This window comes from Nuphar pumila, chromosome 2 (genome assembly GCF_984573655.1).
Source record: "Nuphar pumila chromosome 2, dmNupPumi1.hap1.1, whole genome shotgun sequence".
NCBI classification, from domain to species: Eukaryota; Viridiplantae; Streptophyta; class Magnoliopsida; order Nymphaeales; family Nymphaeaceae; genus Nuphar; species Nuphar pumila.
In genome coordinates, this window is record NC_143250.1 from 95,198,305 (window position 1) to 95,216,770 (window position 18,466).

An 18,466-nucleotide genomic window follows, 5' to 3' on the forward strand; every position below is an offset into this window, starting at 1 on the left:
CCACTATAAGAAAAACCATACCCGGTAAAACCATATTTTTTTTTATCAATTTTACATTGAAAATTTGTGAGTCTTAATCAGAACTCAGGTTGGGTCCGGGACAGGTATAAAATTTCACAAACTATACCCAGGTCCATCTTAATCGGGTCTTATTATTTATCACCATACCTGAACCCTATAGGGTTTGGTTCTGATCAGGTCTGGGTAAACCTGATCCATTGACACTTAAGAGATGGCTGACTTACATGCATGCGGTCTCACAGATCTATGTCACAAAGATACGTGTACGACTCAACTTGTGGCATAGGTTCCATGTGAAGGTCAATTTTGTTTTTGCAAAACTAAGACACGAACAATGTCATTATCGTTGTATGGTCCAAAATCGATACCACAGGGCTGATTCTACTAATTTATTATTTTTTTTTGGTCCGAGAAAGCTGGGGTTAGGCAGACCCTACCAGTTATACAACCATACCATTTGAGGTTCGAACTTGCAACGTCCCAACACAAACCCTACAGGTTGACTCCCCTATTGACAACATTGGACATATACTTTTGATAATTTAATAGTTAAAAATGTATTGTTATTGAAATATTATTAAAAGATATTAAACATTATTAATAATACTAAAATATTATCAGTATATGCCAGTGTCCGTGTCATGTCACAAAGGGCATGAGGCTCAAATGGCATGTCCTAACATTGTCACATATATATTACATATCTATCTCTGGGTAGCCATGAGTTCTTGAAGAGGCTTGTCATTTTACTTTTATGATGAGGAACTCTCACTGAGAACCAGGTCACTTAATAGCCCCAACCCCCTGTGAGGTAAACCCTGGGTTGGGTCACTGACAACTAAGCACTTACAAAGCTCACCAGTTAAAAGCATTAGCACACCCGGTGGGAGTTGAACCTGAGACGAAGGTGTCAGCACCTTCTTCCTAAGCCTGCTACCACCCGGGTGGGTATTGGTGGCTTGTCATCAACAAGGAAGTTTTTGTAGAAGTGGATATCAACTGAAATATAGCAACATAACCTCCCCCCAAAGACAATAACCCAATTACAAGATATGTCATTATTCCATACTTTGGACAAAGTACTATATATTTTGCAGAAATAAGCCAATAATAAAGTTGTATAACTGGTGGGGCCTACCTAACCCAAGCTTGCCTACCAAGTGCATGTTTATGACCCCCAACATTCATTTCCTCACCCTCTTCAAGCCCAGCAACAGCAGGACCAGTCCTATATAGTCGAATCTATAGAAATACTTCAAACTCTTCAACTTGAAAGGCTCCCATGGCGGATACCTGAACGGGAAATCAGCAAGGAACTTCACGTCCAAAACCGGCTTCTGATGGCTGAAGGTTTCAAATGAGTACCTGCCGTGGTACCTCCCCATCCCGCTCTCCCCGATGCCGCCAAACGGTATCGCGTCCAAAACAAACTAAATGATGTTCAAAGAGAATTATTATGTTAGTAATGCATGTCAATACCCTCTTGTGTCCGCGGGCAGGTTATATGTTCCTCCAAGAACACGCACTGTAGCTACAGTGCATGTTCCTGGGTCTCCACTGAGCGCCGCGTGACACTCAGTGGGGTGTATGGTCTCCACTGAGCGCCGCGTGACACTCAGTGGGGTGTATGGGGGAGCCGTACACCACCGTACATCATGCAGACTGATGTATAGCGGTGTACGGCTCCCCTTACACCCCATTGAGCGACACACGGCGCTCAGTGGGGGACCCAGGAACACACACTGTAGCTACAGTGCATGTTTCCGGGGGTGCACACCCAACACCCTCTCCTTGTGTCAAATACATTGCACTGGCCATTAATTGGTGGGATGAGCAATTAGGCCGCCAGGACGGCAACCGTAAGTAGGACAGGCAAAGCCAGCACGCACGACTAAGTCTATGATCTTGAGGTGTTTTTTTCCAAGTAAAAAAAGAACAAGAACAAGAAGAAGCATTCTCAAGTGAGGATCACAATTACAACTTGCACTTTCTCATATGTCACTAAACTTGAGAAAAAGCACCTGGTTGCCCTCAAAGTTCACGGAAAGTCGATAATTTCCTAAATTCTTTGCTATCAACAACTCCGTATCAACATTGTTTTGTTTCTCTCACTTTTAGTGTTTTAGAATTTAAGATGAGGTTAAAAGGTTGAAGGAAAAGTGTTCTTTAGTTAATTAATTTTGAATGAGTAAATTAGTCATTGAGCTTAGTGACAGTTAGCTCATGCATTATTTGCTTAACCCAGGTTAAATGTTTGGGAGTGTAGGAAAAATAAGAAAATTTGATGGAAACATGGTGGATGCTAAAGTTTATAAATTCAATTAGTGGCATGTGAACTTATGATTAGTTCTTCATATAAACTAAACGGTTGAAAAAAATATATGAATTTGTAGAAAAGTTGATCTTTGGGTAATTTACATATAGGTGTAATGTAGTGAATTTACACTTTTTTTCTACAGAGAAAGATAGGGTTAGGCAGACCCCTACCAGTTAAATTCGAACTTGCAACGTCCCAACACAAGGTGACGTGCACTAACTGCTCCTGCCAGACAAGCAGAGCCCCAGTTGGTGTGAATTTACATTTAGAAGCATCAGTTTTTAAATATGTAAGATAATTGCTGTACTTTTTTAAGAAATTGCTCACATGATCGCCTCTAATACTTTTACACTTTAAAATCACTTATTTGCCCTTTACTGTAGCCACCAAACTGAAGACCTAAAAAAATGATACTCAATCATTTAATGAAAGAAAAGGGTTCAAAGTGTCATTTTCAAGAGTTAATTATAGTCCTGTGATATTAAAAAAAAAGTCACTCAAGGGGGGCTAGGCAAAGGGAAAACCATCGTATCTAGTATCTAAGGGTGTCAATGGGTCTGGTTTGACCCAGATCGGACCCATATCAAACCCTATAAGGAGGTCCCATAAGAAACCAGCTCAGATCCAAAGGGTTCGATTAATATATGGAACTGGGTATGGTTTGTGAAATTTCATACCAGATCTGGGTCTGACCCGAGTTCTGATTAAGGCCCGTGAATTTTCAATATTAAAAATATAAAAAATATTATTTTATCAGGTATGGACTGGGTTTGGTTCATGTAATATTTATATGACCTAGGTATGTTTTTTCTTATGGCAATCTTGATCTGACATAGGTCCAAACCCGGTATCTATGCCTAAAAGTCAGATCCGGGTTCGGACTCACCTGAGTTGGAACCAGATCTGACCCATTGACACCCCTAATCCCATCACTAACTGTTCATAAGATGGTTTCCTTATGATGCGCTCCATGGGTTTCAAACTTATGATGTTCTATCAACTTGCTGACGTTCATAAGTAGGGGTGTCAACAGGTTTGGTTTACCCGGACCCGGACCTGGACCAAACCCTATAGGGTTAGGGTATGGTGACAAATAAGAAGACTAGAGTCGGGACCCGAAGGTCTGATTGATACATGAACCCGGGTATAGTTTGTGAAATTTTATATGAGTTTCTATTAAGACCCACAAATTTTCAATGTAAACATGCCAATACCCTCGGCCTCGGGACGCCTTGCTTCGGTTGACACCATGGCATTCCAACCTTGACCGCTCGTCTAGCAGCCTAAATCCCTTACCACTAAGTCAAAACCCCATGGGGACGTCTATATGTAAATCATTATCCTTGTTCTTAAAAAAAATAAAAGAAATTGGGGTGGACCACTTGGTACCTCTATGACAAATATTGCAAGATTTATAAAAAATCTCGCGATAATATCACGAGAAATTTCTTGAAAGTTTAAAACGGAAATTTCTTGCGAGATTTTCAAAGCATGACAAATATTGCAAGATTTACATTTTTAACAGATATTTATCGTGAAGACCCTCTAGATTTTTATTTTTAAATATATTTTATTATAAAAAATATTGTTTTATATTATTTTTTATTGCTGAGATTTTGATGAAAAAAAAATGAAAGATTTATGAAAAAAATTCAAAATCTCCTGAGTTTTTGACTGCCGATATTTTGCGGTTTTTTAACTTTTGTCACAAGCATATGCTTGGTACCAATCTTAGGAGGCATGCACCAACCATCTGGGCAATTTTGTTTGGGATCATTTTTCTCTTTATTTGTTAGCATTCATGGCTTGTGCTGTGAGCAGACAAAGATATGTATACCTGAGTACCCACATCATTGATAACCACACTTCCTGAGGACGTCTCTGAACTCACTCCCCTTTTCAGGGACTCATCTTCGGTGAAAAGGTAGACGGTTAAAGGCTTGGGCCTTGAATTTATGAACTCTATACTGTCTTCAATCCTCTTTAACTGCACAAAAACAGTGACAGTTTTACATGGCATTATGCAAAGGAGATGCACAAAACTCTCTCTCTCTCTCTCTCTCTCTCTCTCTCTCTCTGTGAAAATGGTTGGATTTCTTCTTTTTTTTCAACAATTTGGGTTTTTAACAACCATAGTTACAAATCTTGTTATTGGGGTTTTCTTGGCAAAGGAAAATCTTGCGACAACTTAAAAAGATTTGTTTTTTTTCATGCAAAAAATGTCAGTTTATTTAAAATTTGGAAATATATAAAAGAAGTATAAGAAAAAATTAAAATATAAACATATAACTATTATATTAATAATGCAATAATATTGTGACAAAAACACAATCTTTTCAAAACGAACAATATTTTTTAAAATATCATGGTTTTGGGGATTATATCAGTTTTTGAAATTCTTGAGATAAAATCACGAGTTTTAAAAAAAATAGTCGATGTTTGTGACTCTTATCAACTAAAAACCCGGTTTTGCTGGTATTTTGGCCATCAAAACATGAACAAAACCATATTTTTGCCAAAGAACCTGTTCTGGCCTTTGTCATCCAAACATGGCCTTGGTAACAGTGCATCTCCCAATTGACCAATTTGGATGTGAAGGTGAGTCTTTTTTACTAGGACCCCATTTGCATTGTCAGCCATCAATGTCTGTTACGACATATGATGGGATCCATCCTATATATTTAGATCTTAGCCATCCAACCAACAGCTAGGATTAGTCCACATTCTCACCAGGAATGTAGGCTAATCCTAGCTGTCTAAACCAACAGTAGATGTGATTTTTTTTTTATTCTTTGACGGCAAGGTTCCCCCTAAGCAGGTAATCTCTGGGTTGGGTCACCAACACCCAAGCCCTTACGAAGCACACCAGTAAAAGGCACACCTACAGCCTGTGGGAGTGGGACCTGGGATTAAGGGGTCAGCACCTTCTCCCCAAGCCCGCTGCCAATGGGTCAACCCAGGCAGGTTTTACAGTAGACGTGATTTATGAGGGCCTGCTTTTTTTTGAATTTATAACCCCAAGAAACCGCAGCGGGAATGATGACCTGGTCGCAGGCTCAGCCTGCCATACCTACGTCGTCATGCCGGCAGCGTGAAACTCAGAGGCTACGAACCCTGCCCTTGGGGCCTATGCTACCCATTAGCTTGCGCAAAGGGAGGGACGCCCTAGAGAATCGAATCTCTAGCAGTCAAGGCCCCACCCCACTACGCAACCCGGGGCTTATGAGGGCATGCTTGCTAATATAGTTGTTTTGAAGTAAAACTTACTGATATTATGGGAAGCAAGGGGCCAAAGATTTCTTCAGTCATGATCTCAGAGCCAAGTGGAGGATTTAGCAGAATGGTAGGCTCGATATAACTGCACCGATATGTAGATGGGTACATGAGAGAGAGAGAGAGATTTCAACGTAGCCACATAAAAGGTCAACAGAGTTACAACTCAAAGAGGACAAAAGCAAAAAACAAAAGCAGAACAAAAACAAGCAGAAGTAAAACAAACTAAAAAACAAGCTGCTCACGCAGGAGCCGCAAAACCAATAAGGTCTTGGGGGAGCGGAGCGACAGTAGGAGGAGACATTAGGTCGGGAAGATAAATACGCAGAATCGCGTAAACGTTCACTAGGATTTTTTGTGCAAGATGATTAATGTCGATCGGAGATTCCCGAAAAAGGGCATCATTGCGCACCATCCAAACGAACCACCAAGTGATAAACAACCACGACCTCCAGATTAACCACCACCACTTACTGCACCGCAGGCAGACCAGACCCAAGATGAGGTCTAGCGCAAAGAACTCTTCCATAACCAGGACCTCCAGGTTCCTCCAAGTTCTACAAAAGATCTCCACAAAGGTAAGGCAAGACCAGAAGAGGTGAAACGAAGATTCTTTAACAGCATGACAAAGTACACACCAGCTCGTAAGCTGAAAACCCCACCTCTTTAAGGTAGAGTGAGTTTGGACCTTATCGTGCAAGATTAACCAAGCCAAGACCCGAGTACGGGAAGAAGGGCCCTTCGCCCAAAGTGAAAATTTGGGCAACCAGGCTGTCCCCGAGGGAAGCAACGATCTATAGACTTTGCTGGTCAGGAACCTCCCGGTAGGAACAATAGCCCAATGCACCCAGTTACCAATATCGGCGAGATCATCAAAATTGTTGTTGAAGAAAGCTAAAGCTGACAACCATGACTTATGCAAATGAAAAAATGCTCCACGTCGCGAGCGGAGGAAAACCAGAAGAAGAGAGGGAGGCCCATACTTAGAGAGAAGAAAAGTAGCGCATGGATTATCTGGTTGATGGGCAAGCCAACATTGCTTAGACACTAGGGCAATACTCCTGAGTCTGGGCGCAGGAACACCTAAACCGACCATAGAACGCAGCAAGACCACCGAACGCCAGCCAACTAGGTGGCGCTTACCCTTAAGATGGCACCCATACCAAAGGAAGCCTGTCAGCAGACGCGTCAGTTGCTTCTCTATACCCACGGGCATTAGAAACATGGACATGAAGAATTCTGAAATGGTGGAGAGAATGTGCTTCACTAAAGTTAGGCGGCCAGCGTACGAGAGATAAGAAGCCTGCCACGAGAGTAATTTGCACTTAACTTTAAGAAGCGACAGAGCCCAGGCCACAAAGGTAAGCCACTTAACTTATAACGACAAACCCAAGTACAACATCGACAACTCAGATATAACATAGTTAAAAATCTTCATCCCAGCAGCTAACATAGAGGGTTGGACGTGGAACATAGAAAGGAAACACTTTTGCTTATTGAGAGAAAGGCCGGAAAGAGAGAGAAAAATTTGAAAAATAAGCTTGAATCGAAGCATCTGCTGAACACTAGCACGGCCGAAAATGATCATATCATCAGCATAATAAGAGCATGAGCATGAAAGCCTTGGATCGGTAAGAGATCAATTAAACTGCATGCAACAGCCCGCTTAAGCAACACAACAAGTCCCTCGGCGACCATATTGAACAATAAAGGCGAAAGAGGGCAACCTTGACGCAGACCCCACTTCAGCTTGAACCATTCCCCGAAAGTACCATTGATATTCAGCATAGCCTGGGCATTCGTGACTAGTTCCCTAACCCAACCATAGAACCGACGAGACCAAACCCGAAGTTCGATAATATTTGAAATAAGAAGGGCAATTGCACAGAATCAAAAGCCTTATGAAAATCTAATTTAAGAACGAAAGAAGGTTGACCGCAAAGATGCAAAGAGTGCACAACCTCTGTTGCCATGATAAAAGAATGATGAACCCTCTTATTATGAATGAATGCGAACTGAGAGTCAGAGAAGATCTGTGTAGCCATCGATTTTAGCCTGTTTGCCAAAACCTTGACAATCATACAGTAAATGACACTCGTCAGCGAGATTGGGCAGAATCGAGAGATATCCGAAGCGTCGACGTCTTTAGGAATAAGCGAGATACTGACTAAATGAAAATGGTAGGGCAGCCTGGAATTGTGATAAAACTCATCGAAGAGGCTAACCACGTTCGGTTTGACAGAATCCTAAAAAATCCTGAAAAAGTCAACATGAAACCCATCAAAGCCGGGTGCTTTCTAACCAGACATATCCTTGATAGCACAAAAGATCTCAACATCCAAGAATCTTCTTTGTAGAGCACAAGTTTGATCATGAAAGATCGCCCGTAGCATGACAGACCCAATATTCTCCTCCGCAGCCACAGAAGAGGCATAAATAGACTTGAAATAGTGTGTGGCGGCCTGGTTGACAAACTGATTAGAGAAAGAGACACCCTCAATGGAGATAGAAGGGATAGCCTTCCTCCGATGGCGATGATACACATAGGAGTGAAAAAATTTAGTGTTGTCATCATCGGCTTTGAGCCAATTCATCCTGGATCGCTGCTTCCAACAAATTTCATCTTTGACTCTTTAGTTATTCAACAACATAGATAGCTCAACGGACCTGGCCTAGAAACTCAAAAGTTGATGTTCAGAAAAAACGTCAGTGGAAGCCATAGACTGGTACAATTCAGAAAGCTCACGCTCCTAGGCATCCAAATGCTTAAATTTCACAACATTGCAATTTTTGATCCAAGCCTTGATATCTTTAGCAAGACGCGAAAGCTTGCTGATAAGCCAAAGAGCAGCTCAATGCTCGGTAGAAGGTTTAGACCAAGCAGCCGAAATAACCGAATTGAAATCCGGCTCCTGAAGCCACCATTGCTAAAAAACAAAGCGCCTGGTGAAGGAGAAACCATCCTCCCAAAGAGTGATGAGCTGACGATGGCCAGAGATAGAGGGTGCAAGCAAGACACATTTAACGTCAGGGATGAGGTCCAACAAAGAAGGGGTGACAAATACCCTATCCAAAACCCGACAGCACGAGTGCGACCGCCTATTCGACCAAGAGAGAGAGAGAGAGAGAGAGAGAGAGATAGAGAGAGAGAGAGAGAGAGAGAGAGGTATTGTTACTTGGTCTCATCATCAATAGCTCCTCCATGAACTACTGAAGCTGCAACCCTTGGTTCTATCAGAAGCTTCTTCAACCTCATGAAATGATTCTTGTTGATGATTTTGGCTGTGCAGGCTCTAACATTGTTTCCAAATAACTTGCAATTTGCTGCTTTTATTGTGTCAATCTGATCATAGCAAAGCAAGAAGGCAGAGTTTTAGTACTACAGAATTCATGGATAAACATTTCATTTAATAAAACAATCCAATTCACAAGTTCAAACCACTCATTTGAGGGTTGGATTTTACTGAAATTCAAGAATTGCCTACTATTTTCCATATCCATCTAGGGATGTAAATGGACCGGATTCAGTTCAAATGTGATCTTTACTTAATCCAACATAATCGGATATTGGTTAATCCAATTCTTAGTCAGATTTGGATTCAGATGAAAAAAAGCAGTAACAAATCCAGAGCTGTTATCATAAATTAGCTAACAGGCCGGGTATACTTACGGAATCAGATTTGGATTTGCTCTGTACTTAATTTGGAATAGGCCCCAAATCGAATCTGATTGTTAATCAGATCCTCCTCAGTCTAGCAAATCCAACTGAATGGATTCAGATTTGGTCAGACATGGGCATTACTAATCCCATTGGGTTTTGCAGACTTTCAGGTGTTCTGGGCACATTCAGAATCATACGAAGTATCACCAAGTTCATGAACTTGCAAGTTTTCAACTTTTCTACATAATATGTCTTAGATGAAACCTGACCAAATTCAGGAACTCTACAAGTAGAAACCTCCAGTTTATAAGCATCTGCAAATCCAACTTAATGATAGATGCTATCCTATATTCATATGTAGTCCTACCAACTCATTCACAAAATCCTGTTGAACCAGCAAGTAGTCGACCGCCAAGCATGCTTGCCCATTGCATAATGTCCATTTCCCGCAAACTAGTCGCTTGACGAGCATCTGCAGAAGAAAAAAATGGCAATACAGTGACCATGAGATCATCACCGTTAAGCAAAGGTGTTCATCCCTGCAAGAACACTTTTTTTTTTTATGACATGGAATGGAACCCTCTTCGAGAAGCAGGTCACTTAATGGGCTCGCCCCAGTGCAAGATGAATCCTACATGGACTCACCGGTACCCAAGCCCTTACTGAGCCCACCAGTTAAAGGCACCTGCACACCCGGTGAGAGTCAAACATGGGACGAACTGGGTAGGCACCTTCTCCAGCAAGGGCACTTGTCATGCTTACAAACACACACTTCATTTCACAAGTTTGATGGCATGTGATTGCTAGCACGGGCTCATCATGCCTGAATAGAACAAGCTACAATGGTGGTCCGTATATATATCTAGTACTCGGCCGGCCCAATGATAGGATGCGTGGCATCCAGCGATTGGACAGAATACTTTGCAATGCACTGGGCCCATCAGTACCCGATCTCATCTCATCAGTGGTGCTCAATTCAAGCCTAAGATTACATCCATCTCCTCCAAGCCCAGTAGTTCCTTGGTTGATTTGGCCTTATGACTGGAAGGTAATACAAGGTTTGGACATTGGGTTAGGTGCTGAACCTGAGATGGGCCGAGTTTCTCATATGTGCTGGACCTGACCTGATCGGGTAAACTGTCTGGGTCCAGGTAGGAATAAAAGCGCATCTCAAAGGAGCCCGACCCAGCCAGCCCATTTAATACTTGAGTTTAAAGGACCTGACCTGATCGAACCTGAACCCAGCCCGATAATGCCTTAGTCCAGCCTGAACCAAACAAGAGCCAGGTTGGGCTTTTGACGGATTAGGGACTGGGTTTGGCTAGGTCAGCTTAGCCCAATTTACACCCTTACCCAACTTCTTGCACTAGGATGAGCCTCAGCTCAGCTCAAGTTTGGAGGTAATCAGAGACAGAATAAGTTTCTATAACCTACATGACCCAAGAAAATTTTTGGAAAGATTTGATCTGGTCTTTTCTAGCTCGCACAAATGAATATGCAAATTGGTGCAGAGAGCCTAGCAACCAAGAGCACGTTGCTCAAGCTGCACCAAGTTAACATGTAATTGGTTTCTACTCGATCATTTGCATCTCACATAGATAAGTCATGAATACAGTAGAATGAATGACTTGCAATGCAATACACGAGGACTGATTGTTCTTACCAACTTATCTGCAGAGCAATTATTAAGGTCGAAGATGCAAGGGCATTTGCCTCCTAACTCTAGAGTAACCGGAGTCAAGTGCTTGACAGCAGCACTCATTACTATTCGTCCAACACGAGGGCTTCCTGTCAGTGCAATAACATGCAGGTTATACTGAAGTTTAGGAAATGAAAGGAAAGAATGAAAATCATCAAACTGAGACGTTTTTTTTTTTTTAGGATAACTAGGAAAAACCACCAGCCACTCGGGAGCTCATTATATAATAAGTGTTCAGACCCAGCCACTAGCTAATACGTCAATAGCTACCCCATATTTAAAAAAAGGGAGCCCCGATGTTTGTTAGAGCAGTGTGGAGCCTGTTTTTTACCTGAATATAAATTCATAAATTTTGCGGATCCAAACTACACTAGGCTCCTTGTTATATTCAACTACATTAATAAACTCTTTGTAAAATTTGTAGAAGACATCATCCTCATTATTGTGTATTACAATCGAATAAAAAAAAGACTCAATGCGGCCATAGATTTAAGCAGTTTTCGCCAAACCACATACGATCCTTGTTTTCATGGATGGCTATTTTATCCTTTTGCTTTTAACGTGCTTGTTTCTTCGATCGATAGGTCGAAAAGTCGTTCCCTAACAATTTCTCCCCCAACAAACCTAACCACTCTTCAACATTCAGGAGTTTTGTTTCTATGATGATGATGAGAAACCCTCATCAAACCAAGGAAAACCTCACCCAGTTCTAAAAGTTGCAGACATACCCGTGTGCTAGCAGGGTTTGATCCGGCGTCTTCATTTCAACGCCCTCACAACTACCCCGCTGGCGACCCCTGCGGTGGTAACGAGTTGCCCATAATGAATGACCGTAGCCCTTGTGTGCAACAAGGCATCATCCAACGTAAACTTAGAAGGGTTATGATTACCTGTGAAAAAAATTTTGTCCCACTTCTTGTCCAATAATGCTTCACAAGTAGATGCATCACCCTCAATGACCTTGATGGCTTTGTGGTCGAGGTACCGAGGGATGAGCCTTGAAAGAATGGCTGATGTTACAGGAGCAACTTCAGAGGGCCTGAGCACCACCGCATTTCCTGCTGATATGGCCCCCACCATCGGATCTATTGCCAAAGCTGCATCCACCGTCCATTCTTGGCAAAATTAGAAAAGTAATAGAGAGAAGCTTGATTTTTCTTGAATTACTACCATACATATAAGCTATGTCACAAATATAGCTGATATTGGAAAATATCGTGATTATAGTGCGATATTTTCAATGACCAATATTTTACAAAAAAATATATAATAATTTAGGAAAATGCCCATGTTGAAAATATCATGTTTTTAGCATAATTTTGACCTGTAATTTTGACAAAAAGGTTTTCTCATCATAAAAAATTAGTGATGCATAAGAGATAAATTAATGGAGAGAATAAAAAAGAATAATCTTACCTAGAGGCAAATTCCATGAGGAAATGACCAGGACAAGGCCAAGAGGTTCTGGTACAATGGTGGCTCTTGAAGGAAAGACTGCAAGTGGTAGAGAGACCTGCTAACATGTATGAATAGTTTAAACAGGCATTATACTTATATTCTTTGTTTTTATGGAACCACAGTTAGTTTTCTCAGTCTATCTTGCAGATGAGAAGGTAGTAAGTCCTCAGGCCCTCAACCTATTAATCTCTATTTTTCATTTTCTTTATATAAGTTATATATCAATACATTAATATAAATAAAATGAAAAATGGAACATATCGATGAGAATGTAATCATCGAGTAAAGATCTTTGAGGAACCAGTCCATTAATTATGCAATCATAGAAGCTGGTATGGTAGACAAAGGAAATTTAAAAAAATGAAAAAATGAAACGGATGAGACTCACCTTTGAGGAACCAGTCCATCTGTCAATGCATTTTAAAGCAACTCTTACCGATTTCTCAACACAACCAAACTGCAAGGTGGAAATGATTTTGTTAAGGCTCGCTAATTTCTCTATGTCAGCTAATAAGCAATCATGTCAATGTAGAATTTTGTTTAGACTTGGTATTATTGTATAGTGGAAGTCATCAGTATCCTCACAAAACCACACCATAAATCTGAACGCTAAATGGCCTCAATCTTATCTTATCTTATATATAGAGAGAGAGTGTCTGTAGTTTGTAGGCAAAATAATCAAATTGAAAAAGTAATAGCACTCCTTTATCTCAAAAGAAAAAGAAAAAGTAATAGCACTCAAAAGAAATGAATAAGAAGATGAACGTGATGATGAGAGGGTGTGAAGCTTTTAACCTCATCCCTGTAAATCTCAGTGGGGTGCTTTCCAGTATCTTGGAAGACAGAGTTCATGATCTCCTCCTCATTCTCTGTAACTAAATCAAGGAGGGCACTCAGTTGATTCTTTCTCCATTCAATACTCCTTGTTCTCCCACTTCTAAAACTCTCCCTTGCCTCCTCCACGCTTTCTTCCAAATCAACATCTGCCATATGACTTCTTAAAGTGTTCAACTTCTTCTTGTCCTCTCTCTCTATATAATGTCCCCCAAATCCCATGTACTTCAGAGTGCCTGCGCTCATGCTTTTGTGTGTGCGACACCTGAAATGCCCCAAGTAATCTAAGTATTATATATAAAGTACACTGTAACTTTCTTAATATTTATTTCTCCTTGTCATATATGATTTCTAGCAGAACAACAGCAGAATTTAATTGGCAAGGCACTCATTTTTCTTAACAGACGCCAACCTTTGGGAACTCATGCAATCCACATTTTCCCACTGCCTAATTAGAAAAGTGATTAAGTTGGCTTTTGATTTCTTGCATAAACAATGAGTGGAGGGTTGGTATTCCAAGTATTATAACATTTTGGTGTTCTTGAAGGTTTTACCAACCAAAGGCCAGCCAATATGCAGTCCGTGATGGTTTTTTTTTTTCCTTTAATTAGATTATAAAAAAAAAGACATCTTGTGGTCAGACCTTAACAAAATACTAGATTACATATCCAATCATATTCTTTTAGAAACTGCTGTTTTTTTTTGTCTGGGAGTGTGCTTGTAATATATTAGTTCTTTCAAAATACGGCTTCCATTTAGCAGTGATTGGTTTTTATTAAATGTTATCTATTTGATTATAAATGTCACATTTAAATCTCAGTGAATCTCCTTACTTTTTCATAAAAGGTTTAAGCTTTCCACCAGCTTCCTCTTTTCCCTTATTCTGACAGCTTCCTCTTTTCCCTTATTCTGAAAGATATGATCCTTCTTTGAGTATTGTACATTGGTGATGCTACAACAAACTATAGGAAATCACGGCTGTGGTTACCGATTTGGTTAGCAAGGTTGTGACTCCCTATGTCAAGCTGAAGGTTTAAGATCAATTTCAGCTGGCGCATGGGGCCGCCTTAAGTTGCTTTATCATGGTTGGGGCAGGTAAGATTGGGTGGTCGTGTCCTCAATGCAGAGTTTTACCTCAGGCCCATTAAATAAACCCGTTCTCAATGAGGGTTTTCCTTCGTCATAAAAAATATAAAACTGTAAGGAAAATGGGTTTTCTATTCAAGAATGAGATCTTATTAGAACTGTCCATATCAGGTTTATCCTTATAAATCATATCAGGTCCCGGATCGATGACATAGGATGAATTGAGATGGTATTTTCATAATTATCTTGAATATATCAACCATTTTTTTATTTTCCGATCAACTGGAAGGGGCGTAGGTTCGGGGCAGGTTATATGCCCCTCCCCCCCCCGAACACGTACTGTAGCTACAGTGCATGTTTCGGGTCCCGACTGAGCGTTGCGTGGCGCTCAGTCAGGTGTATGGTCACGCGGTACACCCCCTACATCCCGCAGGTGGGTGTACAGCGTGACCATACACCCGACTGAGCGCCACACGGTGCTCAGTCGGGACCCCGAAACATGCACTGTAGCTACAGTGCATGTTCCGGGGAGAACACGCAACACCCTCCCGCTAATCATAGACAATTGGCACCAGTGTCGGGCCTGTAACTTTTTACAGTCCCACCTCAAAATGAGATCTTAGTGACACAGTTTTACTATCCAAACTCACATGGTTGAAATTAAGGTGCAGCTTTTCATGCTAGTGTAGCTATACGGTCCCAACAGCTTTCCACTGTTTTATTCATCACGTATCTCTGTTTACATTTTGGCTACCCTCATGTAAAATTGATGTCATGAGAGGAGCTAACGAACCAAACAGCACAGAACATGTGAGAGTACATGCGTGATCGACAGGTTAACATGTGACCTCAAGCGGCCTTGTACGAAATTGGAGAGAGAGAGAGAGAGGCTCGCAGCATATGTAAACATATTTTTCCAAAGTATTGCTATTAAATTAGGATTACAAAGATTGAGAACAAGATTTGCCCATGATGAAAATAGAGTCTTATTCTTTTCTGAATTGAATACAACAATGTACAAGGCATATATATATATATATAGAGAGAGAGATACTCCACAAAATTAGCTGGTTATCGTTATCCCAATGCTTATCAGTATCTCGGTCACAATGGCGATAAGGGCTATCTACTCGTTTTAACATGCTCTCCCCTTCAGTTGGAGCGTGGGGATTGATGACACCCAACTTGCTCTTGAGTTGAAGAAATTGATCTTGTCCCAATGGTTTCGTAAACATATTTGCGCACTTTAAGTTTGTCGAAACAAATTGAGTTCTAATTGAATCGTTTTGAATTTTTTCATGACAATCAATCTCTATATGTTTAGTACGTTCGTGGAACACTGGATTTGCCGCAATATGCAATGATGCATGGTTGTCACATAACATCAACATGGGCTGGAGATGTTTGATTCCTAAATCTGTTAACAAATATTTTAACCATGTTAATTCACAACTTGCAAGTGCCATCAATCTGTACTCTGCTTCGGCTGACGATATTGATATTGTTGTCTGTTTCTTTGTTTTTCAAGAGAGTAGACTCTTTCCCAACATGGTACAATAACCTAAGGTAGATCTTCGAGTTTCTGAACATGATGTCCAATATGATATATAATAGACAGACACTTGAAGTTTGCTATCAGATGACAACAGTATGCCCTGACCTGGCATGGACTTAAGATATCACAAGAGCCTTTGTGTAGCATAAGATGTGGCCTCCTTAGTGTATGTATAAATTGGCTTAAAATATTGACATAATAGGCCATGTCGGGCCTTGTAATGGTGAGGTATATCAATCAACTTACTAGTCTTTAATAATAAGTTGGATCATTCAATGACTCTCCTTCCTCTAAATTAAGTTTTCTGTATTGTTTCATGAAAAGATCTGATGCTTTGCCCTCAAGTACTCGTGATCTCCAATGATGTCCAATGAATATTTCTGTTATGATAAGAAAATGCTCTTATTGGATCTTGCAACTTTGATTCCTAAGAAATATTTGATTACTCCTAGATCCTTGATGCAAAAAGTATCATTTAGAAGTACCTTTAGTTGATTGATTGTTGAAATGTCGTCTCTAGCTATAATGATATCATCAACATATACGAGAACAAATATACATCCATGCGTTGTGAAACAAGAAAACAATGAATAATCCACCCTAAACTGAGTAAAGCTAATCCCTTTAAGAAAAAATTGAAAATTTTGCTAACCAATTTCGAGTTGACTATTTGAGTCCATAAATGAATTTGTTGAGTCGACAACTCGTTGCTCCTCTTGTCAACAAAAACTAGGAGGGAGTGTCATGTAGATTTCTTCATCAATATCACTATGTAAAAATGCATGGTTGACATCAAATTGATGGAGGTCCTAATGTTTGACTGCAACTACAACCAAGAAGCATCGAAATGTGACAAGCTTAGCTACGGGAGCAAATGCTCGTGATAGTTGAGAACTTCAACCTGTGTATAACCTTTCGCAACAAGGCATGCTTTGTAGTGCTCAACAGACTCGTCTGATTTGTACTTCACTTTGTAGACTCATTTGCAATTGATGGGTCATTTATCTGAGGGAAGGCGTGTAACCGTCCATGTATGGTTGTCTTCAAGAGCACGAATTTCGGTCGTCATAGTTTCCCTCCAATGATCACACCCTATGGCTTGGGAAAAGGTTTGAGGTTTAGGGTTTTTGGTAAGGGCTACTAAAAAGACAATGAGATAGAGAAAAATTATCATAAGTAATGAGAAAGAGGATACCTTGTACCTTTTTTATGAGCACTCAGAGCGTCTGATTGGGGCAAGCAAAATGCAACATAACATTTATAATTATGAAGACGAGCATATGGAACTCTTGCCCTAGAGGAGTGCCAGACAGGGATAGTGGATTCAGAAATTGTCAAAGAAGGACTCGAAGTGTCTGGAGGTAAAACCATAGGTGGCGATAGACTTAGACATTTTTGGAAAATTGGTATATTGTCCATAGTATTAATTATTGGGAGTGGATAGGAGACATCAGAAGAGATGGGTAAGACAATATCTCTAGAATTAGATGTCACACATGAAGCAAATTGAAAAGAAAAAACGTGTTCATAAAAAATCACGTCTCTGATGGTGAACATAGCATGGGACTCAAAATCATATAAATGATAAGCAACTTGGCCATATGAATATCCAAGGAAGATACATTTTCTCTATAAGACCCACGAATTTTCTGGAAAAAAAATTAATACATGATAACATTTTTGTATATATATATGCATATATATTACTTCTTAGAATAAGTTATAAAGCCATCAATGTTCTGAATATTTATTTAAAACACATAAACCCAGTTCATTTTAGATACTTTTAACAAAAAATGAGTTTTTTAATAAAATGCTTGAGTTTTCGGAAATTAGAAAGATGCTTTCAAAACCTAAGTGTGACTTAAAAAAAATGGTTTTAAGAATTTCTTTTGAAAAGAAGTATCCTAAATTCAAAATTCTATCAAGGAAGGGTTGTATTTTGGAATTTTAAAATGTTGGCATAGGGCCAACATCACCCAAGAGAGAGCATGGGCGCACTCTAGAGTGCAGCCCACGTTTGGTGTTGAAAAGACTTCATAAAAAAAAAGATTAAAACATGGAAAATCGCCCAAGAGAGGAACGGTGGCATTTTTGAAAAATATTTCAAAAGGATTCAAACGAAATAAGCCTAGTGGTGCGTGTGGGAGGCTAGATTGAGGTATTACAAATATGTCACCTCCTAGAAGGGTGTGACTCAAACCCTAATCGTCCATCTTGGACTCTCAATCTCAGCCATCCATTTGAAAACCCTACATTATAAATATCCTTTTGAGAGGAAGAGAGAGAAAAAAAAGTGGTGATTTTTGGTCTCTCTCTCTCCCAAAATCGTGAGCTCAATCTTCTTTCTTCCTCCCTTTTTGTGCTTGTGTGTAGGGGTGGGTACCAAGCTAGGGACTCCCCTCTACACTCTAAGCAAAGAGGAGCCGTGGTCTTCCTCCTTCTTTCGAAAAGAAAGCACCACACAAATTCACGGTGAGATTTCCTTTCCCCAACTTTCATCTTTGTAAAAAAAGTGAACTCTAGCATGATGCCATGCTCTCCCATGTGCATTTTTTGAAA

The 18,466-nt window shown here is 40.3% G+C and overlaps 1 protein-coding gene across 1 annotated transcript; it reads right to left on the reverse strand.

The window, feature by feature from the left end:
• Positions 1 to 1,205: 1,205 nt before the first annotated feature.
• LOC149846220 (aldehyde dehydrogenase family 3 member F1-like) lies at positions 1,206 to 13,419 on the reverse strand. Its single transcript, XM_089990683.1, has 9 exons — positions 13,225 to 13,419; positions 12,388 to 12,484; positions 11,862 to 12,068; positions 10,936 to 11,060; positions 9,640 to 9,744; positions 8,788 to 8,954; positions 5,606 to 5,696; positions 4,176 to 4,325; positions 1,206 to 1,451 (listed from the first exon to the last, which is right to left on the reverse strand). The coding sequence occupies exons 1-9, from the start codon at positions 13,417 to 13,419 to the stop codon at positions 1,206 to 1,208; spliced, it is 1,383 nt and encodes a 460-aa protein (XP_089846809.1).
• Between the last annotated feature and the right edge of the window lie 5,047 nt (positions 13,420 to 18,466).

Bases quoted from the DNA above. Each gene is read 5' to 3' on its own strand.
- LOC149846220 (XM_089990683.1), bottom strand. From the start codon at position 13,419: ATGGCAGATGTTGATTTGGAAGAAAGCGTGGAGGAGGCAAGGGAGAGT. The intron at 12,069-12,387 runs GTAAGATTATTC...CGGTGGATGCAG, and splicing joins CTCATGGAATTTGCCTCTAG to CTTTGGCAATAGATCCGATG. The intron at 5,697-8,787 runs GTAACAATACCT...ATATCGGTGCAG, and splicing joins GCTATTGATGATGAGACCAA to TTATATCGAGCCTACCATTC.